The 22,309-nt window shown below is 42.5% G+C and overlaps 1 protein-coding gene across 1 annotated transcript in view; it reads left to right on the top strand.

Moving 5' to 3' along the window:
• The first annotated feature begins 10,700 nt into the window (after positions 1–10,700).
• The window catches only part of LOC146833601 (very-long-chain enoyl-CoA reductase-like), a 97,121-nt gene continuing 85,512 nt past the window's right edge, over positions 10,701–22,309 (top strand). Inside the window, exons 1-2 of the mRNA XM_085599907.1 lie at positions 10,701–11,282; positions 16,378–16,428. Coding sequence (XP_085456033.1) covers positions 10,701–11,282; positions 16,378–16,428 — 633 coding nt within the window. The remainder of the gene's footprint in view (positions 11,283–16,377; positions 16,429–22,309) is intronic.

The raw sequence follows: 22,309 nt of genomic DNA, 5'->3' as shown, positions 1-22,309 counted from the left end.
CCAACATAGTTTGTCTATCTGATATACTACATAAGAAAGGCAGCCCATGACATACTACTTCCTGTTTTCTTTTTATAGGATTGCCTTTCACATAAAAGGCTATCTAGTGAAGGTAAGATTATAAGAATAATTGCAGATGGTGCCAAGTGCTAGCAGACCTGATTTTTTGACAGGTTGTATACACACCTACTGACCAATTCTTGTGTAAAGCAGGTGTGTTTGGGTAAGTGGGTAGTCTAAGGACCTACTTTAGTGGTGTGGCTACAAAAGGGAAACATACCGCTCTTTGATGAATCAGAGCACGTTTTATGGGGTGGTGGCTCGCGATAGAGTCTTGGGATGCACGCACTGACGATGGGATTGGCACTCTCATGAAATCTGAGGTGGCCGTGTGACTTTATATCTAAGCAACAGTATATAAACAGGATGTCTGGAACTGAGATTTGTCGGTGACCCCTCGGGCACAACCCCTTTCATGGACGACTATTTTGCCCATCTTGTAGTAGGACCTAGTCCAAAAACTTGCTTGTAAGCAAGAACTCTACCTCTGAAGGTTGACCTTACCAGAGCTCACAGCTTCCTATCCTCCACTGATCTTTTAACCAAGGCCTGTAGCTGAGAACCAACCAATTTAGATGCAGGGGGAGGCACTCTCTCTTCACCTAGGGTGTAAAATATCCCATTGCTGGCCCTGTTTCTGAGCATCAACTCACTGTTGAACTAACTTAGCACGCATTTTGTGTGAGCTGCTTGGGTACTTAGATGTGTCAACCGTGGCCCCCTGCCGGGCAATAGGTTAATGGGACCATGTAACACTTTAATTTCTCTCATTATTCATATATCAGAGCTTCTCTTTCTTTATCCCAATAAGTGAGCTGTTAGTATTGGCTAGACGAATTCGGTTTTAGTAATGTCTGATTGCCAATATTTTCCATATGAATATTTATTAATTAAGTAAAGAGTAAATGAGACGATTTAATGCATAAAAACGTTTTGGTATAAAAGACAAATTCTAACCGGCCAAGTTTTTGAATACTGATGCAAGAGTTAGTCATTGGATGTGACAGAGGAGCTCAGCAGAATCACTCGATCAGTTTTGCTAGAATGGAGATCTACAATAGATTGTGTCACCACGAGCGAGTAAAGAAAACAAGGGCAAAGTCTGGTGAGTTTGTTGCCGGCCTGGACTGAGCTGACTTGGAAACCATGGATACACGCGGCGTTCCCAGACTTTCAAATGGCTCTTGTTGTTGCAAATTAATCCCACCGCCTGATCAATAGGAGATAAAACCGGTGAATCACCTCTAATCTCCTGTAACACCGCACTGTGGATCAGAGCCACAGGACTTTGATAAGCTACGGTACATTTGCATTGCTGTTTTACAGATGTGTTCTGAATACAAATTCCCCAATGATACCGAAAGTACTTTTTAGTTCTGGCTACAGACAGCTTTATCTAGGTGTCAAAAAATACAATAAGAAGTACATAGAAAGAGCGGGCTTTTCGGCAGCCTCCATCAGTCGTTGGTTTCTATGTGTTTTTTAGGTTTTTCCATTGCTTGGATGGGCTGTACATTAAGGCCAATTATTTTCAGGGATGGTTATATTGTCATATTTGTTTTCCCATTGGAATCTGGTAATGAGGCATCAAGTAGTCGTTTTACTTAACTGCAGATGCAATATGAGTGTGTGTTATTTGATATATTTGCCTACACAACATCAAAAATAGTGAATTTGCTTTGGATTCCTCTGCCTGTTAAAAAAAACAATGCAAGTCTCTATTTGCTTTGGCACATTCCTTTGTTATACTCAGGGCCACTTGAATTATGTTGCATTGGAGGACCAAATTATATGGCAGGGTTGATTAAATTATGTAGCAAAAAAGGCAAATTATGCTGCGTACTGTGGCGCATTTTGTGATTATATTTATACTCGTTATTTTGTCATTTTTACAAACGATAACGCTGTCTGGGTAAGGATTTCACCCTTATTAGTACTAATTTAAGACCCAAATACAGCAATAAGCAACTGAAAGATCACCAGTCAACCTTTGTGAAGGGCCTTTCAGTGCACAGGAACACGTGTTGCCAGATTTATACAAAACTTTGATCGGTCCGAGTCAGAAACATATAGCTGGGTCTGAACTGAGGTGGCGAAGAGAGCTAAAGAATGATGATGGATTCAACCCAGATCTGTGACTGGGGGTGAGTGTCCATCATCTCCTTGTGTTTGCGTTGTTCGCCCTAAGTTGGCGGGGTATGCCCAGATGTGGGTCCCTTGCTCACTTTGCCACTGGATTTAAGCTAGCCTGTCTGAAGAGGGGTGTTACCCCGAAACCGGTCCCAGGATGATTGTTTGCGGTTCAGGGAAAACTTGGCTTGGCAATTTGGACTGGACTGTTCCCATCAGGCACAGGGTCAAGACTGATTTGCATATAGCTGGGTCTGAACTGAGGTGGCGAGGTGAGCTAAAGAATGCTGATGGATTCAACCCAGATCTGTGACTGGGGGTGAGTGTCTGATAAGTTTCAGCGCTCTGTCCATCATCTCCTTGTGTTTGCCATGCAGATTATACAGCAGATGATAGATTATGTGGCCAATTTGGCAAATCCATAATTATGCGAAAAATAAAACAGCCACACAGTTGCAGTATTCCAGTAGTCCGGGTTATTCTTTGCTATGAAGATAACATGTTGGCTTTAAGACTTTTTTTTTGTTGGTTTTAAGAAATTTTTTGTTCGCCATGAAAAGATATGTGCACATATATGTATGCAACAAAAATTCTGGTCCGGTGTTAAAAGTAATCATTATTTAATATTTTGCTGTGTATGCCTTTTAAGTTCACGGCTTGCAACAAAAACGTCATCTTCTGACTTATTTGAGGGTACTGTTTAACTCTGCTAATGCAGCATGCTCAGCAAAAGACCCTACTTCCAGCTACCTTATTGCTGTAGCACAATTTATTGCTTCAATATGGATTTTGGGGCCATGTTATCAAGGAACGGCGATAACATTATCATCGCTTTAGCGGCAGGAAACTGCCGCTAAAGCGGTGATAATGGGCTTGATAATATGCCCTTGTGAATTTCCATAGAAGCCCAGGTTCTGGTGTGAACCTGGGCTTCTATTGGAATTCTCACGGGCATATTATCAAGCCCATTAGCGCCGCTTTAGCAGCAGGAAACTGCCGCTAAAGCGGCGATAATGTTATCGCCGTTCCTTGATAATATGGCCCTTAGTTTTTAGGACAGCTTAAGAAAAGAAACACTATCCATTACCAATCTATCAAAAACAGGCATGCTGGTTTTCCCACTGCTTGTTTAAGGTATTTTATATTCACTGAAATAAATAATCCAGGGGGGCGGGTACATTATTATACGAAGAAAAGACCAATTACACAGGTAGAATCAACATGATTGAGGTACATCACGCTATGAAAGGCAAATTATGCGGAACATTCTCAATACATTACTGTCTAGCCTGTGTTTGCACTAAATGCATCTCTTTCTATTAAGAAACCCCCAGAACAATATTCTACGTTTGATTGTTATAAAGCAGGACTCTTATTAGAAACACTTCAGGATTCCAGATACTTGACCTTAAAAAGAGATGCAACTGCGTTAGGGAAATTATTGCTGATATGAGATCCAAGTCTGAGAGTTTTATGAATATTGCAACACGCATTGTGACAAATAAGACATTGGGGCTTATATATGAGCCCTTGCGTCACTTTTGCGCCGCCCGTGCGTCACTTTTTGTGACGCACCATTGGTGTAAAAAATACACCTTGGTGTATCATATTTACAAAGTGACACATCTAGGTAGATGCGTCACTTTGTAAACCCCTGCACCACATTATACCTGCGCCAGGTATAATGTATGCATGGTGGGCGTTCCGACGCAAGTAAGCCTCGTAGAAGTGATGCAGTGAAATCTATGATATTTCACTGCGCCACTTCTAGGACGCAAATGCATCAATATCTTACGCCTACCTCACAGCAGGCGTAAGACTGACACAGGCACATCTAAAATGGGACTTGCCCACGTGAAATGACCCATTGCTGGAGTTGGGTCACTTTTGTGACACACTCCTGCAATGCGACATTTTTACGCCTATAGATACTTCAGTAATACTGATGTATCTGTAACTCCTTGCGACATGATGCGTCATACTGTAAATATGACACATCCAGCATGTCGCCAGGCGGGTGCAATGAAAAGTGACGCATCGCTGTTTTCACGCAGCGATGCGTCACTTTTCATAAATGAGGCCCATTATTTCCACACCCTTAAAATTACACATGTGTGCACGTGTTTTGTTTCTTGTTGCAGACAATGCGCCAACCACCAGTCCACCAACTGTGAAACTCAACACCTTTGGGCAACATTGTCACTTCATTAAGTGCCTGAATACAGCACTCAAAGCTGCGAGATGATCAATTCACATTTACTGAGTGTCTGGCATAGCGTTGTTCCCAGTGTCCAGCATCTGCAAAAACTTTGATCCACTGGAGCATTTGGTTTGCAAAAATCTGCCAGTTTATGTCTCTGGTTTTGGATTGTGTTTACCAGTGTAGCATATCCGAATGTATTTGAAATATGTAATTCAGTTGCAGAGGCCCTGCCCCCCATACTGTTAGCATAATACAACTGTATTTGTGGTGCACTAAGCCCGCTCCTGTGGCTTGCAGTACGGCTGCCTGTGGCACACACAGTGGGCCCTGTAAGAGGGCGGACCCCTTGGTGCCACATTAAGCACCTCCCTGCACCCGGTCACAGGGATCCCCTCCTCATGGAGTCCCTCTTACGTCCGGCGCCTCTGCGGTATCATTTCCGGTGCGCAGTGGGCTCGGAACAAGTACTTATACCTGCCCCTACCCACTGGCCACCCTCTTTGTTCCCAGCTGGACACGCTGTCACCCTCCCATCCGCTTACCATGTGTGCCGGCGGGAGAGCTGGCTAACGAATTGAACGTATTAATGTATACATTTGTGTTGCAGGTGGAGTTACAGGGCAATCCTGACGCTGATTGGTTACCCTTTCAGGAGCACAATAGTAGTGCATTATGCCAAAATACCAGGAGTCCTTAGGGCAGGACCCTGGTTGAAAATGACGACGCCCAGCTAGTCCTTCAGGCAATTGTAAGCCTGAGCAACCGGGGGCTTGTCTGGATACGGTCCACCCCAAAAAAGTAAAAAGGTGTGAGTAAAACTTATGGACTAGGGGTTCATGGTATGTAAGGGAGTCAACACCAACATAAATGGTAGCACCGATTGGGTTGGCCACGGTGCAGTTTGGCTCATCAGGCGGGCAGGACAGCTTAGTCACCACTGCCTGCCGTTGGATCAACCGTAAGTTAACCCACCAATTTGGCATACTCCTTATATGTAAGAAACCTGCAAAAAACTACTTTCCCAACAAAACGTGTGTGGACTGTTTATTTTGCGCAGTGCGGCTAATTATTGCTAAGCAGGGGTTGTCGATATCGGCACTATGAGTGTGGTGTTGCTCTGCGTCACACAAGCAGTTAGTCAGAAGTTGTTCGGCATTCTGTCGAAGTACATTTAAAACTAGGTAGCTGTGGAAAGCAGCTTGCTCCACGTCCACACTACGGTAGAGGTGTGTTCGAGTCTAGAATATGCAGTAGAAAGAAATCTTTTGGGGCAACGATGGCTGACACCCCGCTACCCAAGGTTATACGTTGATATTTCAGCCTAGAAGGCTTGTCTGTACATAAAACAGAAAAATTTGACATCGGAGCACTAAAAACAAATTCTTCACAAAAAAAACAAAAGTCTTCAAAGTCTTCTTAGTAAAACGTGGTTTTTATTGTCTTGAATAGACTGAAGATGACAAATCGTCAGTACTGCCAGCACGTGTTTGATCCCATTTGACTTCCTCAGGGCTAATGCTGGAAGTTCCAGACACAGTCACAATATATGTTAAATGAGGATAGTTTGGCCACCAGTATCACCAGGTCTTGTGGCTCAGTGGACTAATGCTAACACTGCAGGGGCCTGTGTTTGACCTCATGGCCACAGGTTCAAATCCTGGCGGGTCCACTCCGGTTCATCCATCTGAGGTTGATAAAATGAGTACCGTTGAATTGGGTAACAATAAACATCTGTTATTCAGTGCCAAGATATCCCAGGGTAAACGTGCGCTTTTACAAATACACATTATGTTATAAAAAAAAGCCTTGAAGACATAAAACGCCAATGAAGTAAAGGGGCGCTGTATGGTGGCAGTAGCTGAGGCAATGTTGACATAATGAAGTTCTTGTAGATCACCAAGTGGCAAAATAGTACATAAATTAGAAAATATTTCACCCAACGTAATGTAACTGCCCTCCGAATTAAATGTAGGGAGATAGGCGTGAGAGGCTTGTATTGGGTTCAATGTTCGTGCGAAATGGTACCATTACCTTGGAAGTAGAGTACTACATGTACTCCGAAAGGCCTCTGTGAAGAACCCCCTGTGTGTTTCGTACTTTGTGAATCTCGTATAGTGAAAACAGTGTACTTTGTGGGCTTATTTACAAGCCCTGTGCGCCACTGGAGCTTCACTTTTCTGGCGGTGCAGAGTGCAGAGCCATATCTATGAGGCCACGTAACGCCACCCTGCAGCCTTGATAAACTCCTGGGGCCATAGTAGAGATACTTTGTACTCTTGTAACAATCAAGGCAAACCTGTTTACACTCCCTTTGCTGCTTGTGTAATGTGAAAAATGCATTTTTCACCAAACCATGTCACATATAGATGTTTGTACAAGGGCAAAAATCGAGGCACTGTAATTGAAACCATATGTACCACAAGTATTGATATCTCTATAAATAGTTATTAATGAGAAAAATATACATTTAAACAAAACTAAATCCGTAAAAATTAATAACCTTTTAAAAATTAAATATAGTAAACTGAATTGGTACTCATGTACTATAAATGTAGCAAAGTGATTTTACCACGAAGAATCGTCCCATCTTTCCACAATTATAAAGCACTTGAAGATGCGTTTTTCCATTTCTTATGAGGTTAAACGAAGCACAACATTGTGAAACAGTTTGTGACATGTTTTCCTATTGTTCCATCATCTGCATTTCCAATTACACAAACATAAAAAAAACTGGCATTTGATTTTACCTTTGTTTTTTTTTTGCACAATTAAAAGTTTATGTAATAGGACATTTGGTCACAGTTTAGGGGTTGTGAATATGAAGGGATGGCAATGACTCTCCCTGTGGCACGTTAAAAAAATTGTTGTACCGGATGATGGTAAGGGAGGCAAGATGGCCGCCGTGGCTCTGTAGAGAGAAGTCGCATTTTGTACTCTCTCCTATCCTAGGATGATGGAGTATTGGTGAACCCAGGGATGTGGGGTCTGACTAACCGGATTTTCCTTGACGCAGTGGATACACTCAACCCAGACTGGTTGAGGGGCTTCCCTACAAAGAAAGTGATAAGGAAGGTGATAGACTGGCTGAACTGCTGGAGAAGTCTGTTTAACGACGTGAAACTGCCTCTGAAGATGTCCCAAAGGCTCAAGGCGGATAAAGACAAAATCACGGCAGCAGGTCCGATTAAACCCTCAGGAGCTGCTGTGAGAGAGGGGGCTATCCCAAAAACAGCCTCTGTGAGAAAAACAGCGGAATCTTCAAATCGGAGTTTGAAGACAGCAGCAAAGAAAGCGGAGAAGCAGGAGAAGCAGGAGAAGAAATTGGAAGCAGGTCCGGAGACCCGCTCAGCGATGTATAAGACGACGAGGGACACTGCACTAGATGGAAAGCCCCAGCGAGTGCATGCTGCGCAAACGATTGTTAAAGATCAGAAGCGGCAAGCGACCTTACCAGAGTCGTTTACCACAAGGGTTCCTCCGTCTGTTCCACGAATAGAGATCCAGGCAGATGGTCCGCAGCAAAAGGAACGGCAGGATGAGAAGCCGCCGACGGCTACCGGCGCCCTGGGAGACAGCTGCGAGACAAACGCGGAAGCAGAATCAACGGACCGCGAGGACGCAAGCAGCGGAGGCCTGGTTGCTAGGCAACCGGGAAGCGGTCCAGGAGATGGCGCGGTGAACGCAGAGCGGCGTGTAGAAGCTCCAGAAGCTCCAGAAGCCGCGGGAGGCGAGGAGACAGAGGTGGAGGCTGGTAAGGAGTTGGGCTGTGATACCGACATCGACACTGCTTCTAAGCAATTAGAAAAACATAATAACACGCAGATGTTAGACGCTCTCCTGTCAGTAGAGGCAGGGTTATATAATAAACATTCGAAGGGCACTGAGTCAAGCTGGGGCAGCACGCAGAGTTTAACGGAGCAGCATGGGCTACATTTGGATCAGGACTTGAGCAGAAATAACAAAAGCACAGATAGAAGTTTGAGGGGAGGCTCGCCTGAGTTTTTTTCGGTCAATGAGGGCTCGGATTCATCAAATCCGAGCGCGGTGGAATCAGAGGAAGAGGAGAGTGGAACTGAATGTACTCCTGACTCAGATATTAGCAATGGATCTAGCGAGTTAGTCACAAAAAAGAAAAAAGGTACTGTGGGAGTAAAAAAAAGAAGCGGAAGAGGTTCAAGAAGCAGTATGACTAAGAAATTATCATGGGACTACTCCGCTACTTCAGAGACCTACAAAGAAAGTGAGCAGGAAGGAGGGGAGAAGGAGGGGAGGCAGAATAACCAAAATGTAACCCTCGAAATGCTGTTTGGGACCTTGAAACAGATGCAGAAGGAGGCAAGAATGGAGAGCAGAAGGGCGAAAAGAGACACAAAAAAACTGCAAGCATCACTAAGGAAAGTAAGTAGAAAACAGGAAGAGGTTGAAGAAAGAGTCTTACAAGTAGAGGAAAGGACTAGTAGGGTGGAAGACGAAGTGACAGATTGGCAGACTTTTAAAACGGATCAAGAGAAGGTGGTTGAAGATCTTCAGTGGAAGCTAGAAAGCTTTGAAAATCGCCAAAGAAGGAATAATGTGAGACTTTTGGGTCTGGAGGAGGGAAAAGAGGGGCACGATCCCAGAGGTTATGTGGTTAAGATTTTGGAAGAGGCCTTTCCTGACTCAAAATGGCAATGGGATGTGGAAGTGCAAAGAGCACATAGGTACCCACTGTTCAAAAAGAAAAATCGGGGAGGGCAGGATAAGGAACTCCCAAGAGCAATGTTGTTTTTTTTGGGTAATTTTCTAGCAAGACAGGAGATAATTGATAAAGCTAGGCCTGACTCAAGAATTACAGCTGATGGAAATACTTTTTTCTCTAGGCCAGACTTCTGCCACGTTACCGTGGAAAGAAGGTGGAAATTAAGACAGATGATTGGGCCTTTCCAAAAGCAAGGGGCAGAAGCATATCTCTTGTTCCCGTCTCGGTTGAAAGTTATCAGGAAAGGTTATACCAAAATGTTTACATCCGAGATAAAAGCAGCAGAATACCTAGCAGAAATTTCGGAAACTAATAAAGGGAAGGAGAGCAGAGCTAGAACCAGAACCCCATCACAGTCTCCCCGGAGAACTCCACCAAAAACTCCGTAAGATGGTTAGATGGTAATGCCAAATAGTCTATTTGGCAATACCGGACAGAGGGGTAAACAGGATGGGAGAGAGTAGCGACGCTGCAGAGTACGGTCGGCTACACATAGGCCAGGATTGGCCTATTTGCCTGTAGTGAGGGGGGGGGGCTCCCAAGGGGTGGGGGGTAAAGGGGGGAGGGGGGAGGGTGGGGGGGGGGAGACATACATGCTGGTTTTGGGCACAGTTATGGTGTAGAAGAAAGAGGTAAAAAAGACTTAAAAAAAGATGCAGGGATCAAGGTACACAAACAAAATAGGGGGGAGAAATTGTTTTGGAAAGATCAAAGTCTAAAGATAACTACTAAATCCTGCTGGGTAAAATGGAAAAACGGAATAGGGAATACTATGAAATATAAATGTCGTGTAGAATAGTATCAATAAACATTTGTGGACTCAATGAGATCAATAAGAGGTTAAAAGCTGCGTCACTGTTAAAATCTTTTAAACCGGATTTAGTGTGCCTTCAGGAAACACACATTGAGGGCACTAAGGTCTACTTACTTGATCAACTAGGTTTTAATGTTCTTGCAAAAACTAATCAGAACACTAAGACAAGAGGAGTGGCGATACTGGGCAGGAAACAGGATATAATAGTTAAGAGAAAGCTGGAGGATAAATGGGGAAGATGGGTTATAGTAGAATTATCGTTTAGGGGGGAAACCTTTACGCTCGTTTCAGTTTATGGTTCTACTGGAGATGACCCAGACGTTCCTCAATTCCTAGATGCAGAACTTGCTCAGTGGCCTGAGCCTATTATATTATGCGGCGACCTGAACATTCATGATCCAGATAGTAGTTTTTTGGACCCTAACAGGAAGTATGCGGGGAGGAAAAAAAGAACCTATAGAGCTTTAGCAGATTTAGCAAGGAATAACTCTCTAGAGGATCCTTGGGTACATTGCCATCCGAATCTCGACGGGAGTACTTTCTTTTCAGCGCCTCATCAGATCTTAGTCAGGCTGGATTATTTTTTAATTACAAGAGGGCTGCTAGATGGTGCAAGGATAGGAAGAGAACCAAGGATCATATCAGATCACAGTCCGTTAGTGTTAGATGTAAATATTGGGCAAAGGAAAAATAAGGAGCCGACGCAATGGACATTTGACAGAGCACTCCTTCAGGATCATAAATATAGGGAAAGAATGGCTGAATGGATTAAGGAATTTTGGGTAATCAATAGAGGTACTTCATCACCAGGGATTGTGTGGGACGCTTTTAAAGCTGGAATACGAGGAGAGACCCTTAGTTATGTTATTAGAACGCAAAGAAGAGAAAGGGAGGAACTAGAAAGAAATAACGAATCAATTAGAGAGGCAGAGGAGGAACTCATGTTGGCTATACATGCGCACACACCAGTTGAGCAGATATTGTTAAAACTAGTCGCTCTTAAAGCAGTGGTCATGGAAGGGATGGCAAAAAAGACGGTGGAGAAATATTTAGCCAATAAAGAAAAGGCGTATGAACTTAGCGAAAGAGTGGGTCATATTTTAGCGGTGCGAGCTAGACAAAGAGATGGGATGGCTGATATTAAGGAGATCAAAAATGGACAAGGAATTAAAGTTAAGGGCACAGAACAGATTAGAGAGGTTTTTAGGCAGTTTTATACGGAATTGTATCAGGCAGATGGGCATGGAAGAGAGGAGGACATGAGGGCTTATCTGAGGGATATTGAGCCATCAAACTTGGAGGAGTTAGACAAAAAAGAGCTGGAAGAGAAATTCAAGGTGGATGAACTTGTTGAAGCGTTGAGGGAACTCCCATCTGGGAAGGCTGCTGGCCCGGACCAGATTCCAGTTGAATTTTATAAGGTCTTCCAGACCTTTCTGCTAGCAGATATGTTTAATATAATGGCGTCAGCACAACTGGGTGAAACTGTTCCATGTTCCTGGGGTGGCGCAGACATCATTGTTATCCCAAAAAAAGGTAAACCGCCAGATGTCCCAGGCTCCTACCGGCCCATCACCTTAATGAACGCCGATGTCAAGGTGTTTTCAAAAATACTGGCAAAAAGATTATCTAAGTCAATTGAATCTTTAGTTACACCCTCTCAGCATGGATTTATTCCAGGGAAAGGAACAACCCACCACACCAGGCAGGTAATTACGGCATTTGATGTAGCAGACATCCTGGAAGATCCAATGGCAGCGGTGTTTCTTGACGCTGAAAAGGCTTTTGATAGGGTCTCATGGGGTTATCTATGGGATGTTCTAAGGTGGCACGGTATAGGATCAGGATTTATAAAGGCTCTGCAGACGCTATACATAGCCCCGACGGCCAAGATAAGAGTCAATAGAGGTTACTCAGCCGCAGTTAACATCCAGAGAGGTACAAGGCAGGGTTGTCCCTCTTCTCCCTTACTGTTTGCTCTATATCTTGATCCCTATATTCGTAAATTGGAAACGAATCAACAAATATTACCATTAGTACTAAACGGTTGTAGACTTAAATCACTAGCCTACGCGGATGACGTCGCCATCTTGACTCCAGACCCTGTAGCCGCCATCAGGGCAATTGAATCAGAAGCTGAGAGGTTTGGTCAGTTCTCTGGTTATAGTTTGAACACAACTAAAACACAGATAGTCAAAAATCAGTGGGTAATGTGTAACGATGTAAGAGTGACAAATACGGCAACTTATCTAGGGGTGCAAATGACGGCAGAAGTAAGTAAAATTGTGGAAAAAAATATGGATCCCTTGATAACTCAAATGAAAAAAGATTTAGAAAGAATGAACAATTTACACTTGTCGCTAGTTGGTTGCACAAATATTATCAAAATGATGATTTTACCCAAATTTTTGTATGTATTCAGGGCTGTACCATTGTTGATTGAAGCCAGCTGGTTTAATTGCATAGAGGCTATATGTAATAGGTTTATATGGGCCCAAGGTAAAACCCGGAGAGCTTATAGGTACATGACACTCCCTAGAGAAAAAGGGGGATGGGGGGCACCAGATTTTCGCTTATATTATATGGCCTCTGTGCTGCAATATATTCAAGGTCTTATTGGTGGAAGCCCTTACGATGTTAGAATGCAGAAAATGTCTACAGATGTGTATGCTGTCGCCTTAGGGGTAAATGCTGAGAACTGCTTTTTGAAATGTATTGATTATAGCTATTTCAAGAGGACTAAGTTTAAAACCGTTAAAGCGGCAGTTACGACATGGAATGCATTCTTGAAGAGGGTAAAACTTGGGAGGTATAACAGATATGTCTTATTAAGTAACAATAGGTCACTCCCCAAGGAAATTTTTGGAGATCATACTATGGCAGAGTGGGCACTAAAGGGGGTTACGCAAATTGGAGATTTATATACACAAGATGGCTTTATGCAATTTTCAGAGTTGAGAGGAAAATACGGCTTAGATAATAGGGGATTTTTCAAATATCTACAGGTTAGAAGTTTCCTTAATAATAAAGTTGGGGGCCCGGCAGGTTTTAATAAAATGGAAATAATGGAGAAAATAAAACTGTTGGGGGATTGTACCATCAAGTCCTTTTATGCAGCATTGGTGAAAGACAAGCAGGATGATTTAGTTAAATTTAGTAAAAAATGGGAAGATAAATTGGGTATTGATACTAGACTTTTTTATGATTCTTTGAATTTTGGATCTACGATATTATGTGCTGCCCCGCTGCAGTCGCAGCATTATAAAACATTGTACTCTTTGTACTTTACTCCTGCAAAGATTGCAAAATGGGGAGGGAATCAAGGAATCAATTGTCCCAGATGTAATGAGCTGGAAGCAGATAGCGTACACATCTTTGCTACATGTCCACAACTAAGAACTCTGATTAGGGAAATTGAGGGTTTTTTGGCGAACTCACTGGATATTGAGATATCTCTTACACCAGTTTGGATTATGTTAGGGGTGAGCGATGACGAGCAGACTCAATATGCTGAATTCCTTTTTGTAGTAATGGCTGTCTATAGACTAACAATAGCTAGGGCATGGTTAGATAAAAGCCCTCCGAAAATGCAATGTTGGCTGGCAAATATCCTATATGCATATAATATAGAGGAAAATATTTTTGCCCGAAAGGGGAGGAGTGGAAGACGTTTGGGGAGAAGAATTTGGGAGCCATTAGGTAAATGGAAAGAGAGACAAAGAAGGAATAGCTAGGGGGAGGGGTAGGTAGTTGCTTTTACTTTGATGTTGAGTTTTTGTTTTCTTTTCACTGATTTTGGACTTTGCTCACTAATTATAGCTGATTTGTATAAATGTGTACATTGTGATCGGTCAGATTTATTGTATAATTTATTTGTTAGTATTTAAGGCTTGTGATATAGGTAATGCTCATAATCCATTGTTGTAATGAAGAAAAATAAAAAAATCTTATAAATAAAAAAAAAAAAAAAAAAAAAATTGTTGTACCGCTCCCCACTGTGATGATAGGTTGGGCGTGGCTTTTTATGTTTTTAGCAGTTTTATAAAGCTCAAACACAGCCCGAAGGTTATGGAGCACTTTACATGAGCACCAGTTACATTACACAAGAACACATTCATTTTTGTTTTTTAAGGCACAAGGAGAAGGGACATATTTATGACTTTTGTGGCGCGGGGCAGCCCTGCATCACAAGGAAATGGCAGAAATGCTCTGTATTTATCCACTATGGCTCATTCCTGTCCTTTTCCTTTGCGCTCGGGCGTTTTGGCAGCCAAGCGCCAATTCAGGCACCCTTGCACTATTGTACAAGAGTGCTTGTGTTGTAGGCAGGAATGCTTTTGAGCAGGAAGGAGCACCTTCCTGCATAAAAACAATCTTGAGAGGCTTTTTCCTCTTTCAATGTGTGTTGCAGAATGAAGCACAGATAGAAAGAGGAAAAAACGAGGAGAAATAAGGCTATTTCTCCCCATTATGCCTCTCCTGGGGAGGGGTATCTTTTTGGCGCATTGCTAGTTTACAAGGTCTTGTAAATCTGGGACTGCATCAAAAACCATGGAACACCCACGCAACGCCCATGGGAATCCTAAAGAGGGCAGAGTAACGCAATGAAGCAATTTGTGCTACATTGCGTTACTCCAGATTTTTGAAGCCACGCAAAGTAGCTTTGCATGGCTTCAAAAATCTTATTTAAGGTTTGTGTTGCTCTTGCACCACATTGTGTGGTGCAAGAGGAACACAAATTGGGTTATAAATATGGCCCCTTGTGATTCCCCCCGGATCACAGAATGTTGAACCGACACAGAGACTCCCCAGTTCCAAAGTTAGTAGCTCTGAACATTATGCCACGTCCTCTCATTCCCTGGACGACTCAATTCTACTTGAATGCCAATATTATGTTGGAACTAGTACCAAAATAAAGCAATACTAAGTTGGTCAGAGATACCTCGGGGCATATTTACGAAGAAGTGGTGGAGTGTGGCATTAGCCTCCTTGGCTAAATGCCATGCGCTGCCACTTCTGAGACGCAGGGCTCCACCGTATTTACGAGGATACGGTGCAGCCTGTGTTTCCCCCTGTGCTGGCACTAATTTAGCTGCCTAAGGCACCAATGCAGGGACCCTTGCACCATAGTGCAAGTGTGCCTGCGTTGCAGGTGAACATTTTTATGTGCAGAAAGGTGTCCCTTCCTGCACATAAACAATGTGAAATGGCGTTTTGTGATTTCTATGTGTGCTGCTTAACTTTTTTTAATGATTGTTTATGTGCAGGAAGGGACACCTTACTTCACATTAACAATCAATGGTCTTTTGCTGTTTCTATGTGTGCTGCACAACGCAGCAAACATGGAAACAGCAAAAACGGGTAGGACCAGGTTTTCCCTGGTCTTAATTTTGGCACAGCCCCATATTTACGCCACCCTTGTAAAAATGGGGCAGCGTCAAAATCAATGGGTGTTGCGGTGGAACACCCACCACAAAACCCATTGCCGGCCCCTTTCATGCTAAGTATAGCGTGAAAGGGTTCCTTATTCACAAGGCGGCGTTAAGCCACGTTAAGTGGCTTAACTCCACCTTGTGAATAAGGCAAAGCCCCTATCGCCACCACAACTTCTTAAAAAGTGACGTTGTGGTGGTGATAGGGGCTTGTAAATATGCCCCCTAGCATTCATTATAAAGCAATCAGTGTGGTGTACATACACTTTTTTAGCATACCCACTTAAGATCATTTTATCTGGGATTCATTGGAATGGAACGCAAGGCAGAAGACTGTAAAATTTAAATGAGACAGACGAAATTCTTTACAAGAATATTGAAGATAGTATTAACTTCCAAAATCATGATAGGAAATAATGCTTCAAGATTCTTTATATTTCACCTTATCTATCAAACTGCGACTAACAAGTTTGTCAAAAATATTTATAGGATGTGGTTAAAGATAAGTGGGAGACAATCCCAAATTAATGACTGAAAAGCACCGCATTCTTGACTAGATATCCTTTATGCATAACATAGAAATTCCATATTCTTACAAAAAACATTATTAGTAACATTTGTTGTTTTCCATATCGAAAGAGCAAATTCTGTGCCATCGTCAATAATGTGGAGGACACCTGGCTAGGAAGGTTTCAACAGGATTATGAACATTTAGCCATATATTCAACGTTTGACGAAAGAAAGAAACACATTAGATACATCAAATAGTGTTTTCAGCCTATAGCTAGAGTGTACTTTTCTGCAATTTTTCCATGAAAGCTTCTGTGGTCCTTTAACCCCTAGGAATTTAGGTTAAACAATTAAAAGAAGCTACAAAACATATTTTCTTTATCTTACTATCTTAGTTTACATAACATAATTAACATAACATAACATTATTTTAGTGCATCAAAGACATAGAATACATTATTGATCTGTGGCATGTTTGGTTTTCTTGCAGGTTGAAATTCTGGACTGTGAGACCAAGAGGCAGTTGTGTTTTCTAGATAAGGTAAAATCTACAAGCCACAATGTTGATCAAATATAATAATGACCGTACCAAGATGAGGGTTGACCGACAACGGCATACGGCTGTATTAGATACTTGGTAGATGTTACGCTCATGGTAGTGCCTCTGCATGGCAGGAGTTTAATGTGCATGATTTTACCAATTCATTAATTGATTTTAGTCCTTATCACAAAGGGATGGGGGTCTCTGCTCCAAAGCAATTGTATCCCCCCATGAGAGGAGCCAATTTTGCCATAGTGCATTCTGCATTTTACAGCACACATACAAAGAGGAACAAGCATTTGCAATGCAATAGGTCTCGCATTTATGAGAATGTATTCTATTGTCATTTACAATGGCAATAGCTGAAACTCTTGTAAATGCAAGACCTATTTCACTTCAAAGAAACAGCCGCCATTGTCCAAGGCTGCTTGAAAGTGAAAGCGTGCATGGCACGCTGAACGTAAGGAAAGCACGTTGTGCCTGCAGTAGGAGAAACTCATAAAAGAAATTAGTGCTTACAGACTAAATAAGACATACTGTCGCAACAGAAGTAAAGGGCCAGTTGCCATGGGAGGTTACAAATGAAGACAAGGCTGTACTAAGGAGGGACTAACAAGCCTATCAGGAATCAGAAGCCAGCATTTACGAAGGACAGTGACACAAGCCAATGAAAAATATGGGTGGAGAGTGGGCGGGACGTCAAGTATGTACTCCAATACAGCATCCCTCGCAGAGCAGAGCATGCGCTGCCCACGCTTACCCTAAAAAGCCAAAAATTATAGTTTTTGTGCTGGAGATACCCCTTCCTGCATTAAAGCTATCCTGATCATATTGCAGGCACCCTTGCAGTTTGGCACAAGAGACCCTACATTTGCACATAACAGCAACGAGTGCACCAGTCCACAATTGTACAGGATCTTATCTTGTCCCACCTCAATTATGGCAATGTTCGTTTCCTTGGTTCACCTCGCTATGTGATAAAGAGGCTGCAGACCAGGCAGAATGCTGCTGCTCAGCACCTCATGAATGTCCCTAGACTTCGATCTGCAAAAAGGCCTTGAAGGACCTCCATTGGCTCCCAGTTGAGCAGAGGGTACAGTTTAAGTCCCTTTGCATTCTGCACAGGTCGCTTCACAAGAAAAGTCCTGTCTTACTAAGACCACTGGCGAATATACCAGCAGAGATATTTTTCAGTCGGTTTCTGTTACCGTCTTAATCTTAATCGGCCCTGTGCGGTATGTTAAAGGTAATTTATGAAGCCACTTTCAGCCCAAATCTAATAAATTACATTTTCAAAATATATCGCTATTGAATACAGCAGGCCAGACTCCTGGCTCAGGGGTAAGCATTGATAACTTAAATGTACAATACATCATGTCGCATGACATCCTCAACACACTAACCTTCCAGGAGGTATGTGCTTTTACCTGGATCTTCGTTTGATTACTTGACATTTTATGCATTGTTGGAACTATAGCTTAAGAGGCAGCGCTTTTTAGAATGTTTTAAAAGACAAGAGCAAGCAGTTGTCTTTGGAAACACTCAATATTTGATAGAGCTCAACACAGACAACTTGCTGCACTGCATCAAATGAAAAGAGCATTTTTTTCTTCAGACTGTTACCAAGCAAGTCTTAATGACTCAATAATTTAGCATGCATTTGATCAGCAGGTAGCAGTGTTTCTCTATTTGAAGAGATGCACCTTAATACTGTACTTAAACCATAATTGCGGATTAGAAGATTAATTACAACAATTAAAGACAATATACTTTCAGGATGGGGTACAGGTGGTTTAGGATCCAAGGGTCCAATTATGATGGCAGGCAGACATAACCCGATAGGGGATTGGGACTGCCCGACAGGCTGTCGGTAGTCCTGCAGTAGGCATTTTGATGCAACCACCGCCAAGGCGGTCGCAAAGCCTATTTTTTACTTTGTGGCGGATGTTGTTGGCTGCTGAGCTCGCCGCAATGCAAAAAAGGAACAATTTACTTATCCATGCACTGCCTGCCACATGGTGCAGGGATATTTAGGGGGCACCATAGGTGTCCCCCAGGTCCCGTGTTTGGGGGCCAGAGGGTAACAGGGGCCCGCTACAGGCCCAAAGTCTTTCCACCTGCCTGTACATGGCTGGTTAACCACCATAAACAGGCAGGTGGAAAGGGACATTGTAGTCTCTACGGCGGTGCTTGGTAGGCACCACCACGATTGCAGGGTCCACGAGCCCATCCGCTGCACTGGCAGGCTCAAGGAGCCCGTCGGATGTGTGGCGGTTGGTCTTCACGACCACTACACATCCGCCCGCCATTATAATATGGCAGGCGGTAAAGTTGGTTACGATAGCGGGGAGACCGCTACCGACAGCCTGTTGGTGACAGTCTCCCTGCCATCGTAATCGGGCTCTATGTTACTAATTAAAGTTAATAGTTAATATGTTAAACTGTGGTAATACTCAGGTAATTTATAAAAAAATCTAAGTATTAATTTGATACCAAATTAATAGTTAGGCATCATGCCAGAGAAGAAATAAAACGGGCTTTGATGCAGAAGGTACAAGGACAGTGGGTGGGTAAGTGTGTTAATACTTGGGGATATTTAAAAAATACTCGAGTATCAATTTAATGACAAATAATATTACACAATACCTTAGTATTACTTTGATAGCAAACAAATAGCTATGCATGATGCCTGAAAAAGAAAATGGGACAGGATGCAGAAGGGATAGTGGCAGTAGGTGAATAGGCAATTTCTTTAAAATACTTACTTTCAGCCCGAAGGTAGCACTGTAAGTCTATGACAAAAACTCCGGTCCACCACAGCACATCTGATCACCTGTGTATAGATACAGAACACACACATAGGGGCCGATTCCGATCCGGGTCGGAAGGGCACCGAATACGATCCGGCCGGAAAAACTACGAGCCGTACCCGTGTTTTCCGCCCGACTCGTACAGCTGTACGAGCGAGCAAGTACGATGCAAGCTACGTGGAATTCACCGACCGAGTCGTTTCCGGGTCCGAACCGCTCCAAAACATCTCGGTCGGAAGCTAACCGTGGTGTGCAATGGATGCGATTTACGACCGAGCCAGTACGATGCACGCGTCGGTCAGCCTGTGCGAGCCGGAGTGTCCGGCTCGCAAAACGTCCGGGTGGTTGCCTTTGGGGGTCCGCGTCGGACCCCCTGTCACCCGCAGTCCTATGACTCGGACACAGAGGGAGACCCAAGGGTCCCCCCCAACACAGGCATGTACGGTGCAGCTGGCACTGACGCGTACCCACTGTAGGGGGCACCCTTGCACGAGACGTACCCATTCAGTCAATGGGAGCCCATGTACGCGTCGTACGACCGGCTCCCATTGACTTCTATGGGAGTCCGACCGAACCGAGTCTGGCAGCATACGGCCGCATCGTACTCACTCGGTCGGACTGCAGGACTCCAGCTCAGTCGGAAAACACTCCGGATCCGGCTCGGTTGGAGTGCTTTCCGGCCCGGATCAGAATCGGCACCAAAATGGTGGAGAGCCATCTTTATAGGTGTGATTGGGACTAATAAATATCACAAATAAAATAATTCCTGAAAATGTTTAGTTTATGGCTTTAAACACATGACTGAACCGTTAATGTAAAGTGGCTTTTTTACCTTTAAAAAAAAAAAACTAATGTGTACCTCTCACACATTGGCATTTGTCATCTGGAAGGTAGAATTTTTAAATCCATGATAAAGTATTAAGCCTAAAACACACTTTCCTTACAGCGTTTTCACATGTTTGCCCTTGGAATGCGTGGTGAATATGTGCGTGCTAGTTGTTTGCAGTGTGGAAAATGTTTTCATTACACTCAATACAAACGTGTACCAATAGTATGCATGGTAATATTAGCGTTGCAAAACCATGTGCAGTAAATACAATACATTGCAGGGACATACAACCTCTCTATCTGCGCTGGTGCACTGTGTTCTGCCGAGTGCCAGCACAGGCACCCTTGAGCTATGGTGAAAGGGTGCCTGCTTTGCAGGCAGGATTGTTTTTGTGCAAGAAGGGACACCTTCCTGCATAAAAGCGATCCTTAGGTGCTTTTTCCTCTTTATAAGTGTGCTGCAGAATACAGGCACACCTAAAAAGAGAAAAAAAACTAATAAATAAAGATTTTTCTCCCTGTTGCACCTCAATCGGGAAGGTGTACAATTTTGATGAATTCCTAGCTTCACTTATCTTGGCAAATCTGTGAATGCACCAAAATACATGGGTGGGTGCATTGGAACACCCACTCTCCACCCATGTAACTGATGCAGTAAAACAACTTGCTGCTCTGTGTCAAATTGAGAGAGCAAGAATATGCTATATTTACTAATATGTGATGCATTCCTGCTCTCTATCTATGCTGGTGCACTGTTTGCTGCTTAGATCTGATGCAGGCACCCTTGTCCTATGGTGCAATGGTGCCTGCATTTTAGGCAGGTTCGTTTTTGGGCAGAGAGGAACACATTCCTGCATATAAACAATCCTTAGAAGCACTTCCAGAATGCAGCTCACTTAGAAAGAAGAACAAATAAACATATTTCTTGTTGTTGTGCCTCTATCGGGAAGACAAACAATTTGGATGTATTCACAGGTTTACTTGTCTTTGTAAATCTGACAATTCACCAAAATACATGGGTGAATGCATGGGACACCGACTCTTCAGCGAGTTGAGCTGCCTTGTGTTATTCCAGATTTACTTAGCCAAGCAAAGCCAAGCAAGGTGGCTTTGCGTGGCTTGATAAATTTGACTTAAGGATTATGTTGTCCTTGCGTCACCTTCCTTGATGCAAGGGCAATGCAATTCTTTGATAAATCTGCCCCTCAATAAGGTAGTTGGAGGAAAGGCTAAAGCTTTGCAAGCCTAGTTGTCAAAGAGTTACCTAGCCAGCGCAAGGCCCAAGTGCACTGTGCACCAATCAGAAGAAATGTGCTGATTCTCCCTCAGCTCACAGTGCACATCTATCTGTCTGCCTATCTGTCTGTCTTTCTGTCTACTTAGTTTCATATTTAAACCATATAATTAAGGGTATCCTAACCGCAGACGAACCAGGAACCACAAACACTTAAAGAAAGAATGGTATTCAGACAAAATATTCAGTCAGTAATATCGACTGGCACAATTATCGAGTTGGGAATATCGTGACATAGAAATATCGTGAGCAAGAATATCGTGGACAAGAATATTGTTTTTAAGATAAGTAATATTGTTTTTTTTTTTTTAAATAGAAGTCATTAATATCATTTGCGAAAGTATAGTTGTTTAAAATATCAATTATTTAAATTAGTGTTATGTATTTCAGTATTTATTTTAAATGTATGTGATGTAATATTTTTGTATAAGTATTGTTTATGTTTTTCAATATATGTGTTTCATTTTTATTAGTTATTACATGTAATTTAATTAAATGTTGCATTTTTTACTCCGCAGGGGGTTGTGGGGGTTTATAGGGGAATAGGGTGGGAACTAATTTAATTGTAATAAATTAATGATTATTTTTTATTTAATTACATTTATTTAATTTATATTTAATAGTGTTAATTGTGCTTTTATTTTTATGGGAGTAAATTTTATGTGTGGGTTGTGGGGTTAATAGGGGTAAAAAGTGGGAAGTAATATATTTTTTATTAATTATTAATTAGTTGTTAATTAATATTGATTAATTAATTGATAATTAATTGTGGCAATTGTGTAATTCCTTTAGGTGCGGCTTGTGGGTTAATAGGGGTAAAGGGTGGGAATTAATTTATGTCTAATTAATTAATAATTAGTTGTTAAATATTATTAATTAATTAATTAATAATTTACTATGGTCATTGTTTAGTTACTTTTTTGGGGGTGTGGTTTTTGGGTTTATAGGG

Source organism: Triturus cristatus, chromosome 4_2 (genome assembly GCF_964204655.1).
Source record: "Triturus cristatus chromosome 4_2, aTriCri1.1, whole genome shotgun sequence".
Taxonomy (NCBI): domain Eukaryota; kingdom Metazoa; phylum Chordata; class Amphibia; order Caudata; family Salamandridae; genus Triturus; species Triturus cristatus.
The sequence above is the reverse complement of the archived record's forward strand: the minus strand, read 5'-3'. Positions and strand labels throughout refer to the sequence as shown.